At 39.0% G+C, this 18,976-nt stretch overlaps 1 protein-coding gene across 7 annotated transcripts in view; it reads right to left on the bottom strand.

Moving 5' to 3' along the window:
- The window catches only part of NBEA (neurobeachin), an 831,523-nt gene that overhangs the window by 418,646 nt on the left and 393,901 nt on the right, over positions 1-18,976 (bottom strand). For 6 of the 7 annotated variants that reach the window (XM_039530859.1, XM_039530902.1, XM_039530912.1 and 3 more), the window contains 3 exons: positions 18,070-18,224; positions 14,105-14,231; positions 7,089-7,216 (listed from right to left, as the gene is read on the bottom strand). In XM_039530859.1, coding sequence (XP_039386793.1) covers positions 7,089-7,216; positions 14,105-14,231; positions 18,070-18,224 — 410 coding nt within the window. The remainder of the gene's footprint in view (positions 1-7,088; positions 7,217-14,104; positions 14,232-18,069; positions 18,225-18,976) is intronic. The other variant, XM_039530876.1, reaches the window with a different exon arrangement.

Raw genomic sequence — 18,976 nt, 5'->3', positions numbered from 1 at the left:
TGAAGAGTGCTTTTTTTTTTTTTTTTTTTTTTTTGGCATCTGTGCCCAGGAAGGAGGGTGTATATGAGGGGTGGGCAAACTTTTTGGCCTGATGGCTGCATTGGGTTTAATAAACTGTATGGAGGGCCGGTTAGGGGAGGGTGTCATGGGCCGGCCCCAACCTCCTATCTGCCCCCCCCCGGACTCCTTCCCCATCCAACTCCTCCTGTTCCCTGATGGCCCCGGGACCCCTGCCCCATCCACACACACTCACTCCCTGTCCCAACCACCCCATCCAACCCCTCCTCTCATTCCTGAGAGCCCCCCCGGGACGACGGCCCCATCCAATTACCCCTTCTCCCCGTCCCCTGACTGCCCTGGAACCCCTGCCCCTGACTGCCCCCTGCCACCCCATCCAACACCCCCCTCCTTCCTGACTGCTCCCCGGGACCCCTGCCCCCATTCAACCCCCCGTTTTCCCCCCCGACCACCATCCACACCCCTGCCCCCTGACCACCACCCTGAATTCCCCTGCCTCCTATCCAACCGCCCCTGCTCCCTGCCCCCTTACTGTGCTCCCTGGAGCACCGGTGGCTGGCAGTGCTACAACTGTGCCACCCGGATGGAGCTGGGCCTCGCCGCCGCCACCACCATGCAGTACAGCCACCGGGTCAGGCCCAGCTCTGCAGCTGCGCTGCCCAGAGCATTGCACCGGCAGCGGAGCAAGCTAGCTGAGGCTGCGGGGGAAAGGGGACAGCGAGGGAGGGGCTGGGGCTAGCCACCCAGGCCAGGAGCTCAGGGGCCGGGCAGGACGGTCCCACGGGTCATGGGCCGTAGTTTGCCCACCTCTGGTGTATATACTTTTCAATACAGACCATTTTAGAGTTATTCAAACCATTGTCACCTCAAGGCTAGACTATTGTAATGCACTTTACCTGGGTTGCATCTGGAGACCATCTGGAAACTGAAGACATCACACTATGTGTCTGCCCAACTGTTAAACAGAGCTTCACAATGAAAGCTCCGAATCCCTGACTTCTGTTATCTGGCTGTTTTCGGGTTGATTCTAAGCTGTTGGTTTTAAACTTTGTAACTCTTGTTGCATAAGGTGGCACTAGCCAACACGTCTGACAGGCCTGAGTTTGTAAGTTGGGTGGCATTGATCTGGTTTGTGGTGTCAATTGTTTAATGTAAATTGAATTTGACATAATCAATCAGTAGCACTAAAATAGTAGCTCTACCTGGCATGGGGACGTGTATACCTATCTCCAAGAATAGTTTTAACCTACATAGTGGTTTAAAAAATCAATGAATCACATCAAGATACAAACAGTAAGAAGTGCAAGACACTAGGAGAGAAAAAGTTTATTGGGAAGAGACAAAAAGGGGAAAAGTACTACTTTATAAAGCAAGCAGAAAGTCGGTATCTCAATAAACACCTCCTGCATCCCCAGTCAGCAACTACACAAAGTCCTTGTGACACCAGTTGTCTTACTAGAACATTATGAACAACTAAAAGTTGTGAGATCTCTGCTTGTCTCTGGCTCAGTCCTGACCACAGCAGCCAGTTCCCCATATCTCTTCTCAAAACATAAACCACATTGTACTTATTATCTGAGCATGGACTGGAACTGTGCTTCAGGTTATTAACTGAGGGAAATCCTATGGTATGTGTTAGACAGGTGGTCAGACCAGACCATCAGTGCTCCCTTCTGGTTTTATAATCAATGAATCTATAAGTTTAAGGCATATATGACAGCATGGTGTAGTATGCAGGTTTTTATCATCTAGAGTTTGAGATTGCTGCGTTAACCAAGAGGTGAAACCATGAATGACTTATGCAGGTCTTCTCAAAAGGGTGCCAATAAAACTTTTATTGTACCACATCAGATATTATGCACATATCTCATACAGAAATTGTTTTAGAATTGGAAGTAAACCTATGCAGGTCATGGAGGGAGAGAACAATTATAACTAATATTTTAGAAAGCTCTAACCATAACCTAAAGTAGCCTACTATTGTGAACTTATGGTTTGATATCTCATGATCTATCAGGGATAAAATGGATGCCATGTATCAATGAATATGTACTGAATACTGGTACTGGGACACTAACAATGAAATTCCATTATTTGGTGAGATAAGGAACAAACATTTATAGAACATACTTTTTTTTTTCCAGGGGGGAGAGTATAAAGGGAGAGTTTTTAATTTGAAAGTAGTGGCTGTTTGAAGTTGCTCAAAGGTTTGGAATGCTAGATGCTGTCTCAGCAGCTATATATTAATAAGCAGAGTGCTAGGTAAAGTGGGTTATAAATGCACCCATGACTATGTAATTTATTACATGGGTTTCAACAACTGTGCAATTATAAATAAAACCCAGACACATAGAAGAGCCTAGATCCATCAGGGCTGAGGGCCAGCATCTTCTATTGGCATCAATGATAACTGATGGTGTTCAGCACCTCACAGAATTAAGCTGTTGGTAGCTATGGTAGATGCTTTAGAATCATGCAAAAAATAAAACAAACTAAATAAACCAGGCATGCAGATTTTGAAAGACAGCAAGAAGAGGAATGAAATATTTATGCTTTAAACTTGAGTAATTAAAAGGAAATATGTTTTACAACATACAATAAACATATTTATGTTGATCAATTTGAAAAAGAGGCAGCAACTCCAAACGAGATGAAATGAAGTTTATTTACTACTTTGTAATCTTGTTATAATTAAAATCTTTAAACATATAAACAATAGATCAAATTCTTACAAAGAAAACAGACAAGCTAATTGTCATTTGCCAATAAAAGATTCAACTTACATTATCAAGACACTACACAAAAATTCTGTGCACTCACACCCTAGAAAGCATTCTATTGGTATACTCCATTCAACAGAGTCAGAGGAGATGCCCTTTGAAGGGACAAGGGATCATAATCTTTTTAATAAAGAAATGCTAGGAAATTATTCTGAATAGAATTTTTTCCATTTATATAATTACTCTGATTGATCAATGCTTAGATATCAAGATGATAAGCACTATATACAGATCCAAGATAGACAACTTAACACCTAAGCACGTTTATTATATCTAAGGGTAGGTCCATACTTACCCGCCGGGTCGACGCGGAGAGTTCGACTTCTCGGAGTTCAAACTATTGCGTCTAATTTAGTAGTTCGAACTCTGAACGCGCTCCCATCGACTCCGGAACTCCACCACTGTGAACGGCGGTGGCGGAGTCGACAGGGGAGCCGCGGAGTTCGATCCCGCGGCGTCTGGACAGGTAGGAAATTCGAACTAAGGTAGTTCGACTTCAGCTACGCTATTCGCGTAGCTGAAGTCGCGTACCTTAGTTCGACCCCCCCCCCGTAGTGTAGACCAGGCCTAACACTACAATAAACAAGTAGTTTATTTTTCCTTTATAAGTATCATTGAGTGTGCATAAGACAGCTTGCTTATCAAAAGCCATTATTTTTATTATCTTCATATCTTAAAGAGGAAATAGTACTCCTTGATCAATAACTACTAAGTAGACAAGAAATACCTTTTTGCATTGGAGTGGAACATTTTCAAACATTGATGCCTACAAACTAGGCACCCAAATAACTGGCCTTACTTCAACAGGAGTTATGAGTTCTAAGCATATCTGAAAATGAGGTTACTTATGTAGGTGTCAACATATAATTTAGTTGCTTATCTTCGGATGTCCAATTTTGAAAATTTTGGACTGCCCAGGTAAAAACTCATCTTCGCAAAAGGGAAATAAATGAAAGATGTATAGATGTGATTATTATATAGATTAGATATGCAACAATAAGTTACAGGACATGATTAATTATCTTCCCTTGGGTGAAAAGAATGATTATCCAATGTGGAAGAATTATTTTTGCTGCCATTCCATTAATACATACGGGTAACAGACACTCTTGGATTAAAAAACTTTTGTTCCATCTACTTTTCAGACCTTTCTAGTAATAGTCTGAATAATTATCTATATCAACAGCAATTTCTTTCTGCTGAATATAATTGCATATTTTGATGAAAGCTTTGAAAATTAGAAGAGACCAGCCTTAAGAGCACCAGAGAAATAATAAGTAAATCAAATGGTGTAAGGGAAGGCGTTTAAAATGTAATAGAGTAGGTCAAAAATGAAATTCTCTCTCTTTTTTTTTTAAATGAGATGAATATATTCCTGTTCAGCTAAGACACCACCAAGTGTAGGTTCGAAATTTGGTCTCATGTAAAATTGTTAAAAACTCGCAGTAAAAGTTTATTGGGTTCTAAATATCTATTTATTAAAAACTCCACTCTTTTGTTATAAAAACACAAAAGCCCCAGAAGATAATAGCTGTTATGTCAGACTATAAAACGTTTTTCTTTATTTCTTTACAGGCAAACAGCCAATAGATAAAACACAAAGCAACACATATTCTCTTTCCCAGAGCTTTGTTAATATCATGAATGATGCTGATATACAGTTGTGACGACCAAAATATGAACCTTTATCTTACGGCAGAAAGATCTATCACCATGAGATCACATTAAAATACTGCTCTTTACTGCAACAAGGTACATGTAATGACAAGATAAATGCTACCTCTTTAGGTTGCACTTTGTGTGTGTTGTGAAGTATTATAGAGAAAATTCCCATGAGTGCTGCCACTGATTCAGTTGCATTGCTGGGAGCCTAACTGTGGTCAGGACTCCTGTGGCTTCTGACATTTTAATCTCTGTCACTTGCCAGAAGCTGCTGGAGTTCATGGTGGGGCTCCCACCATTGCTGGCACCAATACAGCCAAACCAGTGCTAGTACCTGTAGGAATGTGTCTTAAGAAAGGATCTAAATGAAACTAAGCCAAGCCGGTTTGCACTTTGTAAGAAAGAGTGAAATTAAACAATATCTGTCAAATATCTGCTATGAACTGTGATTCTCGTTTTACTGATTTTAAGAGGTTAATTCAAATAACATTGTAACCAAAGTTGCTAAGATGTGCCACCAGTAATTTCACCGAAATAAGGTATCTAAGACAGGACCCCAGTGAAGCAGCTTAGAATCACTGCAAATTTCTGGGAAAATCCCCAGCCAGTAGCTTTACATGTGTTTAAGTGAAATCAATAGTTTCCTTTCACAATTGTAAAACTATGAGACAATAGAAAATATTTTAACCCCTGTGGGGAATTATTGCATTCAAATGACTTTCCTTGTGTTACAGAGTAATTAGACAAATGACCGCACTGCACCTTTCAGAGGGGAGAAGGTTGTCCGACTGGCCAAGGGAACAGTGTTCTAGGGCTGTGAGGGAGGGGGAAAAATGAGGTCAGAACTGCTGCAAAAGTGGGGAATGGCTCAGACTGGCAACGGTGACTCATCCCCTGGGACTAGAAGGGTTGTAAAGGGCAAGCCCAGGCCAGAGAAGCCCTCTTCCACAGAGCAGGTGAGGCAGCACCCACTCCCTACCCCCTTTAGGTGGCAAAGTACCAGGATTGGTTAGGACCTGCTGGGCACTGCGCTAGTCACCCCTTTATAGGGGGGCTGGGAAGAAATTTTTCCTTCACCACCAGATTGGTGAGTTGGTGGAGTTTTCACCTTCCCCACATTGGGTTCAGGGAGGGCACTGTTAATGTGAGGCATGAAGGGAGTTACGCTATATGTTGCAACTCATTATGTAACTGTGGGGCGGATGTCCAGTGCAGAAACTCCATAGGGAAGGTGTACAGTGACCAGATAAATGGCTTGGTAAAGGAACTAAAAAGGAGGTGTTGGTTAAAGGATGTGTGTGTGTTTGGGGCACCTATGAATGGTACGGCAGGGAGCCAACTCCCCTTTCTTATAGGCCACCTTCCTATGAGGGAAGGGCGATGGTAAGGTCCCAGCAATGGGTTGGCTGGGGGGACCTGGATGAAAAAAAAAGGGGGGGGAGGGCTGGCAGAAGCCCCTTGGATAGTTATTGAATGAATATGGGGTTACCTTCACTGTATACTGTTATTTGCCAGGTAGTCCAAAACATCTAATAATGAAGTTGCAGCCTGATTAAAATCATATCAAGCATTTCCTGTCCTTTTTTTGGTATAGCCAGACAACAAACATAAGGCCAATTGCCCAAGAACCAGAATCATCAGACTTAAATACACTGAGCATTAAGGATAGAAGAAGGGCATGTGGTGGGGGGGTGTTGGCTCTGGGCAGTGGGAGAATTACGTATTAGTTATTTGGGTGGTACGTGTGCAGGAGAGGAGGAGTCTGGCTGGAGAATTTGAACACAAAGTTATGTTTTTCACAATAGCCCTTATGTAGATCGTTATATGTATAAACTTTGCTGCTTTGCATGAATATCTTTGTTCATTGCAAAGAGTAACTATTTGTATATTGTGAATAAAAATAGTGTAGGAAGTCTATTTATTTCTCTTCCCAACACTTTATGACCACTAGGAAATCAGGACAATATGTAAATATGAACTAAAAGCCTTTTAAAAGGTTCTGAGAATGTTCCATTCAACAATAACTACACTTTAACCTCCCCAACCCAGACCATATTGCAAAATATGTAAAATAAGGTAGCGATTTGCCTATGTAAATCCATCTGCACATGATGGGGAGTAAGAAGGGTTACTTATCATGGAACCTTCCATTTCTATCTCCATACATTATCTACCTTAGCACACAGTCTCCTTCCTTTTTCTCCCAGGTTCAATTATTTTGATCTGCTCTCTCATTTTTCTAGTCTCTTAAAAATCAGACTGAGTGACTTACAGTATTTATATGTATTAACTTTAAAATACTATGAATTAAAGTTAATTATGTTGTGTTTGTTTGGAAGCCAGGATGAACAGCTTGTTTATGTACCCAGGGTGCCACTTAAAAAACAAATTAAGAAACTGGGAACAAAAGTAGTCAAATTTTCATGACTCCACAGGCATTACTCAAATAGAAAATAAGTTACAGGAAATGAAACAATATCTACCTAAATTTTTTAATGCACCACTAAATAGTTATATAACTTCCACTGAAAAGGAAAGATTAATTCACAGCTCACGTGCATATAGCATTTTGTGCCTTGTGCACAGAGTAATAGTCAAAATATTAGTAATTTAATAATGGTTCAGTACCTTCAATCAGCAGTTCTTGTCCGTGACTGCCCAACAGTGTACGGGACAAGAAAGGGGCGAAGTCTACAAAAATTTCACGCAGGAGTGGGGCCACTTTTTCTAAAGCTCTTTCAAGCTTTGCAGTGATGCTGTTGAAAAGAAAGCATGTAAATTGAAGGCAAATAAATATCAGCAATTAAATGATATCACATTATGTCTATTTACTAATTAAGGCAATAAGTATCAGTGTGTCTTCTGATAATGGAATGACTGTGATTTGATTAACAATAGTGTTTAAAAAGCATTATTTACGTTAGTAAAGAAATTGTAACACTCATGTCCAGCTCAGGAAAATGATGTCTCACTAACTTAGCAGGACTTATAAATCAATACAAAATAGAAATCATTTTATTCTAATTTTTAAGGGATGATGAGAGAACCCCAGGCATCAAAATGCAAGTCCTCTTCATCTATCATCTCAACTAATGATGTATGTTTGTTGTGCTTAAAAAACAGACCATGATTTTACTACAAAAACTTTTGGTAAGATATAAACCTCAATGAGTTTACCTTTTAAATACAGAAAATTTAATTAAAACGTGAAAATACTGCAGCATGGAAAATGTCCAACTTTTAAGTGTTCTCATTTTGTGCAATTTTTTTCCCAAATGAACTTTCACATCCATGAGGCAAGGACTCTCAATACTGAAATAGCCAAACTGGATGTACCTGATTTCACAGAACTTAATTGTCCTATTTATATCACCTTCCATAATTAAGAGTCTAATATAATTTGTCTTTGTTGTATTGTTTATTCTGCTTTTGTATTATACAAGTGAACAGAGTATCTATCAATAACTGCATTTTAAATAGCTCTAAAATATGCATGAATGTGCACTGGCAGTTGCTCTGCAGCAACAATTTGCACTCTCAGTATTTCATAATTTTTCTCAAACTTCAGAAGCATGAAGAGGAGAATTTTTAATGGTTAAGACCACCTCATACAAACATTCTTGCTTTCTTGATAAACTTTCAGACAACAAAATCTAGCTTTGAGATGTTAGGCAAAATGGACCACGTGATAGGGATGGGAGTCAGGAGACCTGGAGTCTACTTACTGGCTTTGCCACTTACTAGCTGTGTAACCTTGGGTAAGTCATATCACCTTTCTGCATCTGTTTTCAGGCTCTCCCTTTCTCTGACTTGTCTATTTAGATGGTAAGCCTTTTGGAGCAGGGATTATTTCTCAGTATCTGCTTGTACACAACCTACCATTTTGGGGGCTTCTAGGTGCTACCCTAACAAAAATTAAGTAATAATCCTTTGTCTAGAGTAGTGGTTCCCAAACTGTGGGATGTGCCCTCATAGAAGGAATGTTCAGGGGGCACACAGCGTGGCCTAGGCCAGCCCCCATGGGGGGCAGTGAGGGAGCACCACCCAGCACTACTCTGCCCCCAGCCCAGCTCCGCCCTCAGCCAAAGCTCCACTCCACCCCCAGCCCAGCTCCGCCCTCATTCCCTCTCCCCCCCAGCCAGCTCTGCCTCTAGCCCCAGATCCCCCCCATTACCCAGTTCTGCCCCCAGCTCTGTCTTCAGACCAAGCTTCACTACTGAACCAACTGTGCAGTTATGAAGGGTGGGGCATGGACAGAATCCATTACTGGTAAGTGGGGCACAACAGGAAAAGTTTGGGCACCATTGGTCTAGAGTTCCAAGTTTATCAGGTGCTATTAAATACTCAACATGTGCTATTTCATCGTGACTGAGTTATTGTAGTCCCTTGGGCTTTCCATGCATGTAACTCCCCTCCCCATCAGTGGCTTGACAAGCTACTTCCTTCTCCTCTTTCAAATCTGTACTAAAGATTCAAAGTATTCAGTGTTTCCCACAACAGATGAATCATTAGTTTAAAAACACAACAGGAAACTAGGTTTTTCCCTCTTTTGGGCCTTTAGTAGTCTTTGTCTTTGGACTGCATGCCGTTGGGGGCAAAAACCATCTTATTTTTGCTTCTTTTACAGCACTGAACATTATTGTTCTTAATTATTTAAGTGCTGACATTTTAAGTACAGGAAGAAACTAAAATTATCGATGATACCTGAAATGATGAATTCTGAGTTTTCAAAGGCATCCACTACATATAGAACTATATATAAATAAAGTTCATATGAAAGTCTTTAACTTATAATAAATAACATAAACCAGATGACGTTAATACAGATCAGAAGCTCTCTTCCAACAACTCAAAATCATTGTGATTCTTTTCTTGCAGTGCATTGCACTGCTGTTTGTACTAGCTGAAATTCAGATACTGGATTTGAAGAACTCTACAGTTGCTGCTAGAGATAAGGAAACAAAAAAACCCCAGAACAGTGCAAAACCCACCAATTTTTATTTATTTGTTTCACTGTAGATATGTTCACAACTCCTGAGTTTGGAGTTCACTTCACCTTGAAAACTTCAAGTGAAATTTGAGTGTACAAAGCTGATGTTTGCAAGTTTTGAAATGTATATGAACTCTCCTGATCTATCCACATAATAGAGATGGGAGATTTTGTGACCTGTTACTTGACATTGTTCTTGATGACTTTGACAGATGCCTCTCTGGGTTCTTCAAGTTTAACTGATTAGCAGACTCCTGATATCTTCACTCCTCACGGGGGTTGTCAAATTAAGCTGGCCTCCACAAAGATCCAAAATATATTTTCAAGGGAGTGTGTGCCCTGCTGGCTGTTCCCCTACCCAAAACACACACACAGCAGTAAAGTGGCAGCGAGACAGGCTATTCTGGTGCTGCAGCTGCCTGCAACAGCCACTTACCTATTCTGTGAAGCTATAATAGCTCAAAGTACAATGTGCAGTAATAAGGAAACACCATGTAGGGAGTAAATATAATCCCTCTTCACTTCTGAAATAAGGGACTTTTAAGAGTGTTTTGCAGTAACTTGATGCTGCCTTTTCCACTCAATTTGCAGATGTTCAGGACAAATTGGAAATTCTCTAATCCTTCCCCCCCCCTTCAGTTTAGTCCAATTCAACAGTGGATCAAATTTAAAGTATTTGAATTGTCTGACATTCACATGAAAGACTCTGCATCATATTAAAAATACCTTGTGCCATCCAGTTCTCTTCTGAAGTTGTTCAGATACTAGAATGATGAGGGCCTCAAAAGTACGTATATAGATGTGATAGACAGGATCCCTGTTTGAATAAGTGGGTCAACTAATAAAGAGACTGTTCCTGCTCTCTCTGAAGTGAATAGGGGTTTGCCATTGACTTCAGCAGGAGCCAAAGTGCACCCCAAATTGCTGCCAGCAGGTAGAATAAGTAAACATTTGCCTGAAGTAGTACAGAGGACTGAGTTCCCTATCCATGATCAAAAGTAACCAAAGCTTTCTCCCTATCACTGGTCTCCATTTCTAGCTATAGGTCATACAAAACTCTTCAGGATAGCATTATAGAAAATGAACTAATTTCACGCATCAACAAAATAGTCTCAATAACCTGCATTCCACTGGTCACTTGAATAGATTTATAAGAATACAGAACCTTCTTAGATCATTCTCCTCTATGTAACATTATTAACCTGGAGTTGATGGTAATAGGAAATTATAAAATATAGAGATTACATACTACTCCTTACATAGACAAGACATTTACTGCCCACAGTATATTGAATCACAAAATTAACACATCTCTGGAGGCTTCCCAGTAACAATCTAGGAGGCTTTTAAAGTTTGATAATTAATAATTTCTTATTTTGCAGACTGAAAGAAACACAACCCAGAAATATAGGGGAAAGTCTGGAAAATTTAGACTGGAAATGTATGTTTTAAGACAGAATCAAGTAGATTGAAATGAAAATGATTCTTAAATGCAGGGACTTGATAACTTTTTCCCCAAAGCAAAAAGTATGTCACCCTGGGGAGAGGTCTCACTACTTATTAGTATGGTTGATTACACAGGAAGTATGTAATCAATTCAGCTCTACAATTAATAATCAATTTTAACCATACAGTCAAAAAGAAGGATTGAAGACGTTTTCTTTAAATTATCTAGAAGGTTATATATCCCAAAGAGAAAGACAGAAAAACAAACTAAATGACTAACTGGCAAAATGCCAGCTACACAAAGGTGACCCGTATTAAAGGTTTTACTAGATGGAAAAGTAACCAGGGAGAAAATTAGGTATGCAATTAGTTTACTTCAACCTGTACAACTTCCAGGCTTAGATGGATTGCCTGTCAGATTTGATTAAACCTACCAAGAATGGCTATAGCAGCTTTTATTAAATATACTTTTATACAGAGTACTATATCTCCAGGGAAGCTAACCATCTGTCCTGGAATATTTCCTTTTGCAATATGCTTTGAGCTAAATAAAAATCCAGATTCTCAAGACCTATATGTTTCCTTAACACTGACCCCAAAATTCTATCTAAAAAACTTACGTTTTTCAATAAGGATTTATTATATGGCAGATCCACCAGTTTACAGTTGGAGAAAGCAATGCTGTATTAAATGGTAGTCAAGAGAATCTACTTAATCTAAAAAGCGTGCAACTCACTAAAACGGAAGATTTTTCAAACACACAATGACGATTGCCATTGCATTTGCATTTATATCCTCAGTTGGACTTCAGACTCAAAGAGGCTAAGCTGCATACTGGTAGATGTTCTACAACTGTATCTCTTTTCTACACAGAAATAATACTGTCATAAATGTACAACTTTCAGTGGTCATCAGTCACTAGAATCAATAATTTGTTTTTCATCTGACAATTCAGTTATTCAGCTTTCAGGTATTGAAACTATTCCTTGTGACTTCTATAGCTCTCTAAGAACTCTAAACAAGATCCAAAGACTTACAATAAGCTCATTTATACACATTTAAAACAACAAGAAAAATTAAACAAAGAACCTTATATTCCAGTGCATTTTAGTTTAAATTGACAGAGCACTGGACTGGGAGTCAGGAGGTCTGGGTTCTATTCCTATCTCTATTATAGACCAGCAGTGTGGTCTTGGGCAACTCACTTCACCCTCCCTCTCACTCTAGTTCAATCTTGCCTATTTAGATTTTAAGCTCTTTGCAGCAGAAACTTATTTCTGTGTATATTCAGCTTCAAGCACAATAGGGGTCTCAATTCCATTTGGATCCTCTAGGTGCTGCTATAATATATACCATATATTGAAAAAGCACTCTCTCCCTCCCGCCACCCCAGTGAATTGTGGGGGTTTTCACCTGCTCTGCACATTTTGTTCACCGGGTTAGTCCCAGACATCTAATAATAAAGTTGTGGCCCACTATACCCGTATCTAATGTCTCCTGTCATTCTTTCAGCATAGCCAGACAACCAGTCAGTTTATGTCAGTAGGCCTGCCTGCTACACTGGCTCTCCCTCCATTCACTGCTTTGCACAATGATTATATTATGGCAAACCATATAAGTGGTGAAAAAAGACAGGACAATCCCATAGGAATCAATCATAGAATTAAAGGAAAATATGACTAGCAGTCTCTACTATCATTCAGAATTGGCACATAGATGGAAGTAGGGGACATGGATCCAATGCTTTGAAGTGGTGACAAAAATGCTTCTCTTACTTTTTCAGTTATACTAACAGTTTTAAAGCTGCAGCATTAGAACTGGCACTGGTCAGAACATGGAATTTCTGTTCCATGGGAAATTCCAACATTTTGAAATTTATTTTCATTCCTAATGAGAATGAAAAGTCAAAATTTTGAAATTTCCCACAGGAATGAAATTCCAAACATTTTAGAATAATAAAAATCATAAAACTGTGTTTCTATAGCATCAGACTGTTTTGTTTCAATAATGTCAAAACACTTCATTTCTTGTTAAAAATAAGTTCTAGGATATATTCTGGATCCAAAGTGTTTCTTAATAAGCATTGCAACAGTATTGTTTCTAATGTGCTAGTGGAAAACATTATGACTGTTGCACTGGTTAAAATGGTTTAAAAATAAACTCCTTAGAAGACCAGCTTTAACTATAAGATTTGACATAGTTTGGTATCTGAGCACTTCAAAGACTGTTTTTATCCCTTCTATTATACAGGAAGTAATTTGTTCTGCAGAAGTTTCTGTTTCTACTTGGCAATGTGGGCTTTTAGAAGTTTTGTATGGAATTTTCTTATTAACAATATTAAATGTGATAAAACTTTAGACAAATGTTGTAAAACATTGGTCAACGCTTTTTAATAAAGTATTAGCGCCTGAAACTATTTTAAACAACTTATTTTAAAGCAACATTTTTTCAGTTTAACACTAACATTTTAGCACTTAAGGATATTATTTTGTATGATTGACTATATTAACTATTGTTTTGTTGGAGATCATATTAACAACATATCTTGACATGATTATATGTTCTATCCATCTTAGATACTCATATAGTTGTCATCACTGTTGTATCTGAGGACCTCACATATATCAGAGCTCATAACTTCTCTGTGAGGTAGGGAAGTATTATTATCCCCATTTCACAGATAGGCAAGTCGGGCACAGAGACCCTAACTGATTTGCTCAGGTCACAAAGGATATCTGAAAAGGCAGGAAATTGAATCCAGATCGCCCATGGCTGCAATCACTGGACTAGCCTTCCTCTCATTCTAACATACCAAACTAGCACATTTATTGGTGTATAATACCAATTGGGATTTTGTTGTGGAAGTATAATTCTATTCTAGTCTATGTAGGTGCTTATACTACCCTCATCACCATAGTCTCTGAGGGCCTTCCACTAGTGCATTGTGCCATGTGACTAACATCACCACTTAAAACACTACTGCAGTGTTGTGATTGTCAAGCCATATCTAGAAAATAATAAAATAAATAAATATATAAAATTGAACTCACTTCAAGGCTAGCAGTATGTTTCAGTTATTTTAATAACTATTTTGCATCCTCCCAGGATATTTTATAAATTTCATTTTTGCATTATTTTGGTTATTGCCTGTGTGATTTTGTTGTGCCATGAGAAAGACAACTAAAATGAAATTATAAAGTATGCACACCTCATGTTTTCAGCTGAATCTTCTGGCATTGGAGCAACAGTTTGTACAGCTGGAAGGTTTTTACTGGTAGCACCATTCACAAAGCTAGAGGATGAAGAGGAAGAGGAAGATCCTGAATCCACTGCACCTGTCACCAAAAGAAATTTAGATTTTATTTCAGTTTGAAAAATACAAATTTTATAGATTTTAAATTCAATGGTGTTTCCTGTCATGTCAGTCTATTTTAAAATAAGTAATAAATCTTATCCATTAAAAGAAATTAAGAGCTTTAACATATAAATAACAGAATGATTCACTATGCTAATAAGGCTATACGTTTTTGATATTGCTCTGTTTATGTCTACTGTTTATGTCTACTGCTAAATTAGACAGTCGTATGTTACAAATTAGAATGTATTTTAACATAAAAATGAAGGGAAACCACAGATCAAAGTACAATGTAACATAAAATATAATAATATATAAAATTTAAAAAAAGGTTCAAAAGAAAAATGTTCCTTCCTCCTAATTTCACTGCTGATTGAATTATTTTTATAGATGAGTGATTAACTCTGCAAAGCTACATATTAATATTATTTTATATAGCACTTTTCATTCTCAAAAGCCCTTTTACAAACATTAAATAGCAGTTCTGGAGAAAAAGAAACAAAATAAAAACGAGTCTTACCTCTTGTTCTCAATGATCCTAAAAATAAATTCCACAGGCTAAAATATTTTCACACCATTGTATGAGACAAACCATCATCAGAATGATAAAGCCATATTCATTATAAGTTTGTGGGGAGAATGAGGTGTGTGTGTGTGTGTGTGTGAATAAGTATCACATACACCTAGGGTGACCAGACATCCTGATACTAGGAGCTTTTTCTTATATAGGACCCTATTACATCACCCATATACCCTGTCCTGATTTTTTCACACTGGCTGTCTGGTCATCCTATACAGGGCTTTGGAGCAGAGCCCGGAGCTGGAGCTTGGAACAGCTCTGGAGCAGTGGAGCTGCAGGTTTTTGCCTGGAGCAGAGCCGGAGCACAGCTCCAAATTCCTGATCCTATATGCACCTCAGTTTACCTCCTTGGTATGCTCTTGCCTGACTGCAAGGACATAACTCAAAAGAGGTTATATGGGAGGAAAGTAAACAAGGACAAAGGTAAGCTACACTCTTGAGAGAATACCAATGGCCCTTGAGGAAACAATGGAGAAGCTATTAATTGGGGAACATCCCTACCTGACTTCAACCAGCCTGGAAAGGTTTGCTTCATTCCAGACCTGAGTTTAGGATCAAAGGGGATATTAAAACCCTAAAAGATGTTGCCCTAAAAAAGGAAGGTGGGTTGTCAGGAGCTGTACAGGAAGGAGATGCTAACAGAAACACAGAAACGGCAGTAAGCAGGCTGTCTCTCTCAACCCAGAGGTGAAGGTAACTGGGATGAAAAGAATTTACAAAAGCTTTCAAGGAAACATTAAGGTTTAGATAAGGGAAAATAGGCATATAGGCCTTTATTGTTTTTACCCTTTGCTCTGCCTGCTATATACCCTTTGGATAAATAAAAAATGCTTCGTTTTCAAGAAGCTGCTTTTGCTATAATTAGTCACTGTCACAGGCTCCCAGAGGAAAAGGGCTTGCAGATGTCAAACCCAGTTGGGCATGTCCCGTTAAGACAGTTTGGAAACAGGATGGCTGTGCCCAGAAATCCAGCCAAAGAGTGGTAGGAGTGCATGGGTACACTCAGAGAGGAGTCAAGGTACTGAAATCTGTCCCCAAAAGGGTGCACTTGAAACATACTAATAGATGCCTAAAATCTAAGCTTGTCCTGTGACAGTGGTGATAACTATTGGATTTTGACTGTGTCATGATGATTTGGAATGTGACAGCTTGTTTTTGTATTTTGTTTTTTAAATAATTGTCCTAAAGACCTTAGTGAAGAATACTTTTCTAAGATGAAGTTATATCCATGTGACATTTGTGGCATATTGTAAAAACTACAAGAAATAGAGGATGTGGGGGGACATCTAGTGTCTCTAAATGACTGAATAGCATTTTCTCCATCTCAGTAAACTATTGCTTAGTTCATTTTACAATGTAGTATTTGCCTTAAGAACAGAACCATATAATGCATTATATTAATTACTGCAGGTATATTACTGAATCACCTGAACTGTAAATCCCACACTTCAGCTAATTCAATGACAAAAACAAAGCAACCCCCCACAAAGCCCCAAAGCAAACAAACAAACAAAAAAATCATGACTTGACTCTCAATGTAAGCAACGTGTTTATATTTTCAATGTGTCAGATATATCCAACAGCTTCTGATTTGTAATTTATCATTGCCACATATACACTTTTTAAAACATGGAAATTAAGTTCTACCTTTTGGAAATGGAGGGAGGCAAAGAACAGCTTTTAAACTATTTGCAGAGATCAGAGAGTTAGAATAAATATTCATTCAGGTTAATTCAGGAATAAAAAGCTTTACAAAAAGGAACAAGCCAAAAATGGCAACGAACTACCTTACCCAAAGATCAGTTAAGAAGCTCAGAACATTTGTAGTTCTGATAAATTAAATGGGTAAAATTGGCTGAAATACTTTCCAGTCAATACTTTCCCAAAAATCTGCTATGCCAAGTCTGCTAGACAAAAAGGGGTATGATAAAAAGAATACACAGAAGGTGCAGGCATAACTATGAAAAAAACTAACATTTACCTACAGTCAACACACTGTGGCATCTGATACCACAGTATTTCCCTGTACTGTACTTAGAATCATTGTGCTTTCCTAATAGCAATCACTGTACAAAGAAGAGCTATTCAGTTGATTTAAGGTATGGAGTGCTTAAAGTAATGATGTGAAGATCTGAGGCCTAAAATATCATTTAGAGAAAAAACTTTAATATAGGACTGTCTTATGGTATATGAGGGGATTACAAACAAAACTTGAACTAAACAGAAACAGGTAAACAAATACAAAAGTGTTAATTTAATTAATTTATGGAGCAATTTTTTTTCCTCCAAAGATTAATTAACATTTCTATGGGCAAAGTCCTGTTAGCGAGAGTTAAAGGTGACCTGCAAAGGAAAAAATGAGTGCATTTCCTTTTTTATACTATGAAGCAGAAAGAATGCTGGGAAGATTTCAGCCCTCTTCCCCCGCAACAGATTTTATTTTTCTCAACCCTTGACTGAAGTTGAGGAATGTTATATCATGGAACTAACTCTCAACTATCAATAACTTCCTCTCTCAATTCTATGTCATTGCTCTGATATCTGTGATGTCAATCCTACCCAGTCTCCTGTCATCCACAGATTCTTCCAGCGTAGGCAGCCTCTGAACTTCTAATGTAACAAATAAAAATTAAAGCCCCACCTCCCAAAGGCCTTCCTTATAGCATAATAACTAGGGTTGCCAGGCATCCAGTTTTAGACTGGAACGCCTGGTTGAAAAGGGGTTGTGGCGGCTCCGGTCAGCACTGCTGCCCAGGTCATTGAAAGTCCAGTTGGCTGCCCACAGTGGGGCAGGCAGGGTGCCTGCCCTGCTCCGCCTGGCTCCCAGGAAGCTGCTAGCATCTCCCTCTGGCACCCAGGCGTAGGGGCAACCACGGGACCTTTGTGCACTGTCCCCACCCCAAGCGCTGTCTCCGCAGCTCCCATTGGCTGGGAACTGCAGCCAATGGGAGCTACAGAGGCAGCGCCTGCAGGCAGGGTCAGTACATGGAGCCATCTGGCCTCTATGCTTCTAAGACATCATTAGGACTATATATTCATCTATATACGGTTGAATAATTTTCTTAAACAATAATGGTGGGGATACACAGAGCAAGAGGAAATTATGTCCTTCTTAGAGGACAAAAAGATATAATTGAGCTTTCAATTGAGGTATAATAATAATAGAAAGGAGACAACTGAAGGAAAAATACAACACAAAGAAAAAGATGAGGTTCACAAAAATATTTAAGGACGATACCTGTTGTATTAATCATACTTTTTGGTGTAGCTCCTGTAGCAGCAAATATGTTTGGTGTAGTACCCGGTGGCAGAACACCTCCAGCAGTGGCAGCTCCAACTGTGGTAACAGCTAGACTACCTGGAGGCGGTTTCTTTACAGGTACGACAACACTCCTGCAAAGAAAGAAATGGCAACTTAATACACAACCACAAAGGAGTGACACTGAGGTTTGTTTTTATTTTAACCACTTTTGATAAGAAATACACAAATAATCTTACAAATGTAGGGCTGGAAGAGGCCTTGAAAAGTCATCGAGTCCATGACCCTTGTGCTGAGGCAGGACAAGGTAAATTTAGATCCTCCCTGAGAGGTATTTGTCCAACCTGTTCTTAAAAAACCTCCAATGATGGGAATTCCAAAACTTCCCTTGGAACCCTATTCCAAATATTAACTACCCTTATAGTTGGAAAGCTTTTCCTAACACAAAGTAAATCTCCCTTGTTGCAGATTAAGATCATTACTACAACTTTTACATTCAGTACATGAGGAGAATGACTGATCAACAATTTAACAATTATAGGGGACAGGTCCTCCTTGAAGAGTTATCAGGTCGTCCCCCCCCCAGCCTTCTTTTCTCAAGACTAAACATGCCCTGTTTTTTGTTAAACTTTCCTTCTAGGTCAGGTTTTTTAAAAGCTTTTATCATTTTTGTTTTTCTCCTCTGGACTCTTTCTAATTTGTCCACATTTTTCCTAAAGTGTGGCATCCAGAATTGGAAACGCTTCAGCTGAGGCCTCACCAGTGCCAAATAGAATGAAACAATTACCTCCCGTGTCATACATATGACTCTGTTGTTAATATACCCCAGAATGATATTAACCTTTCTTACAACAGCATCACATTGTTGACTTGTGTTCAATTTGTG

The sequence above is a fragment of the Mauremys reevesii genome, linkage group 1 (genome assembly GCF_016161935.1).
Source record: "Mauremys reevesii isolate NIE-2019 linkage group 1, ASM1616193v1, whole genome shotgun sequence".
NCBI classification, from domain to species: domain Eukaryota; kingdom Metazoa; phylum Chordata; order Testudines; family Geoemydidae; genus Mauremys; species Mauremys reevesii.
This window is presented reverse-complemented; position numbering and strand designations above follow the sequence as displayed.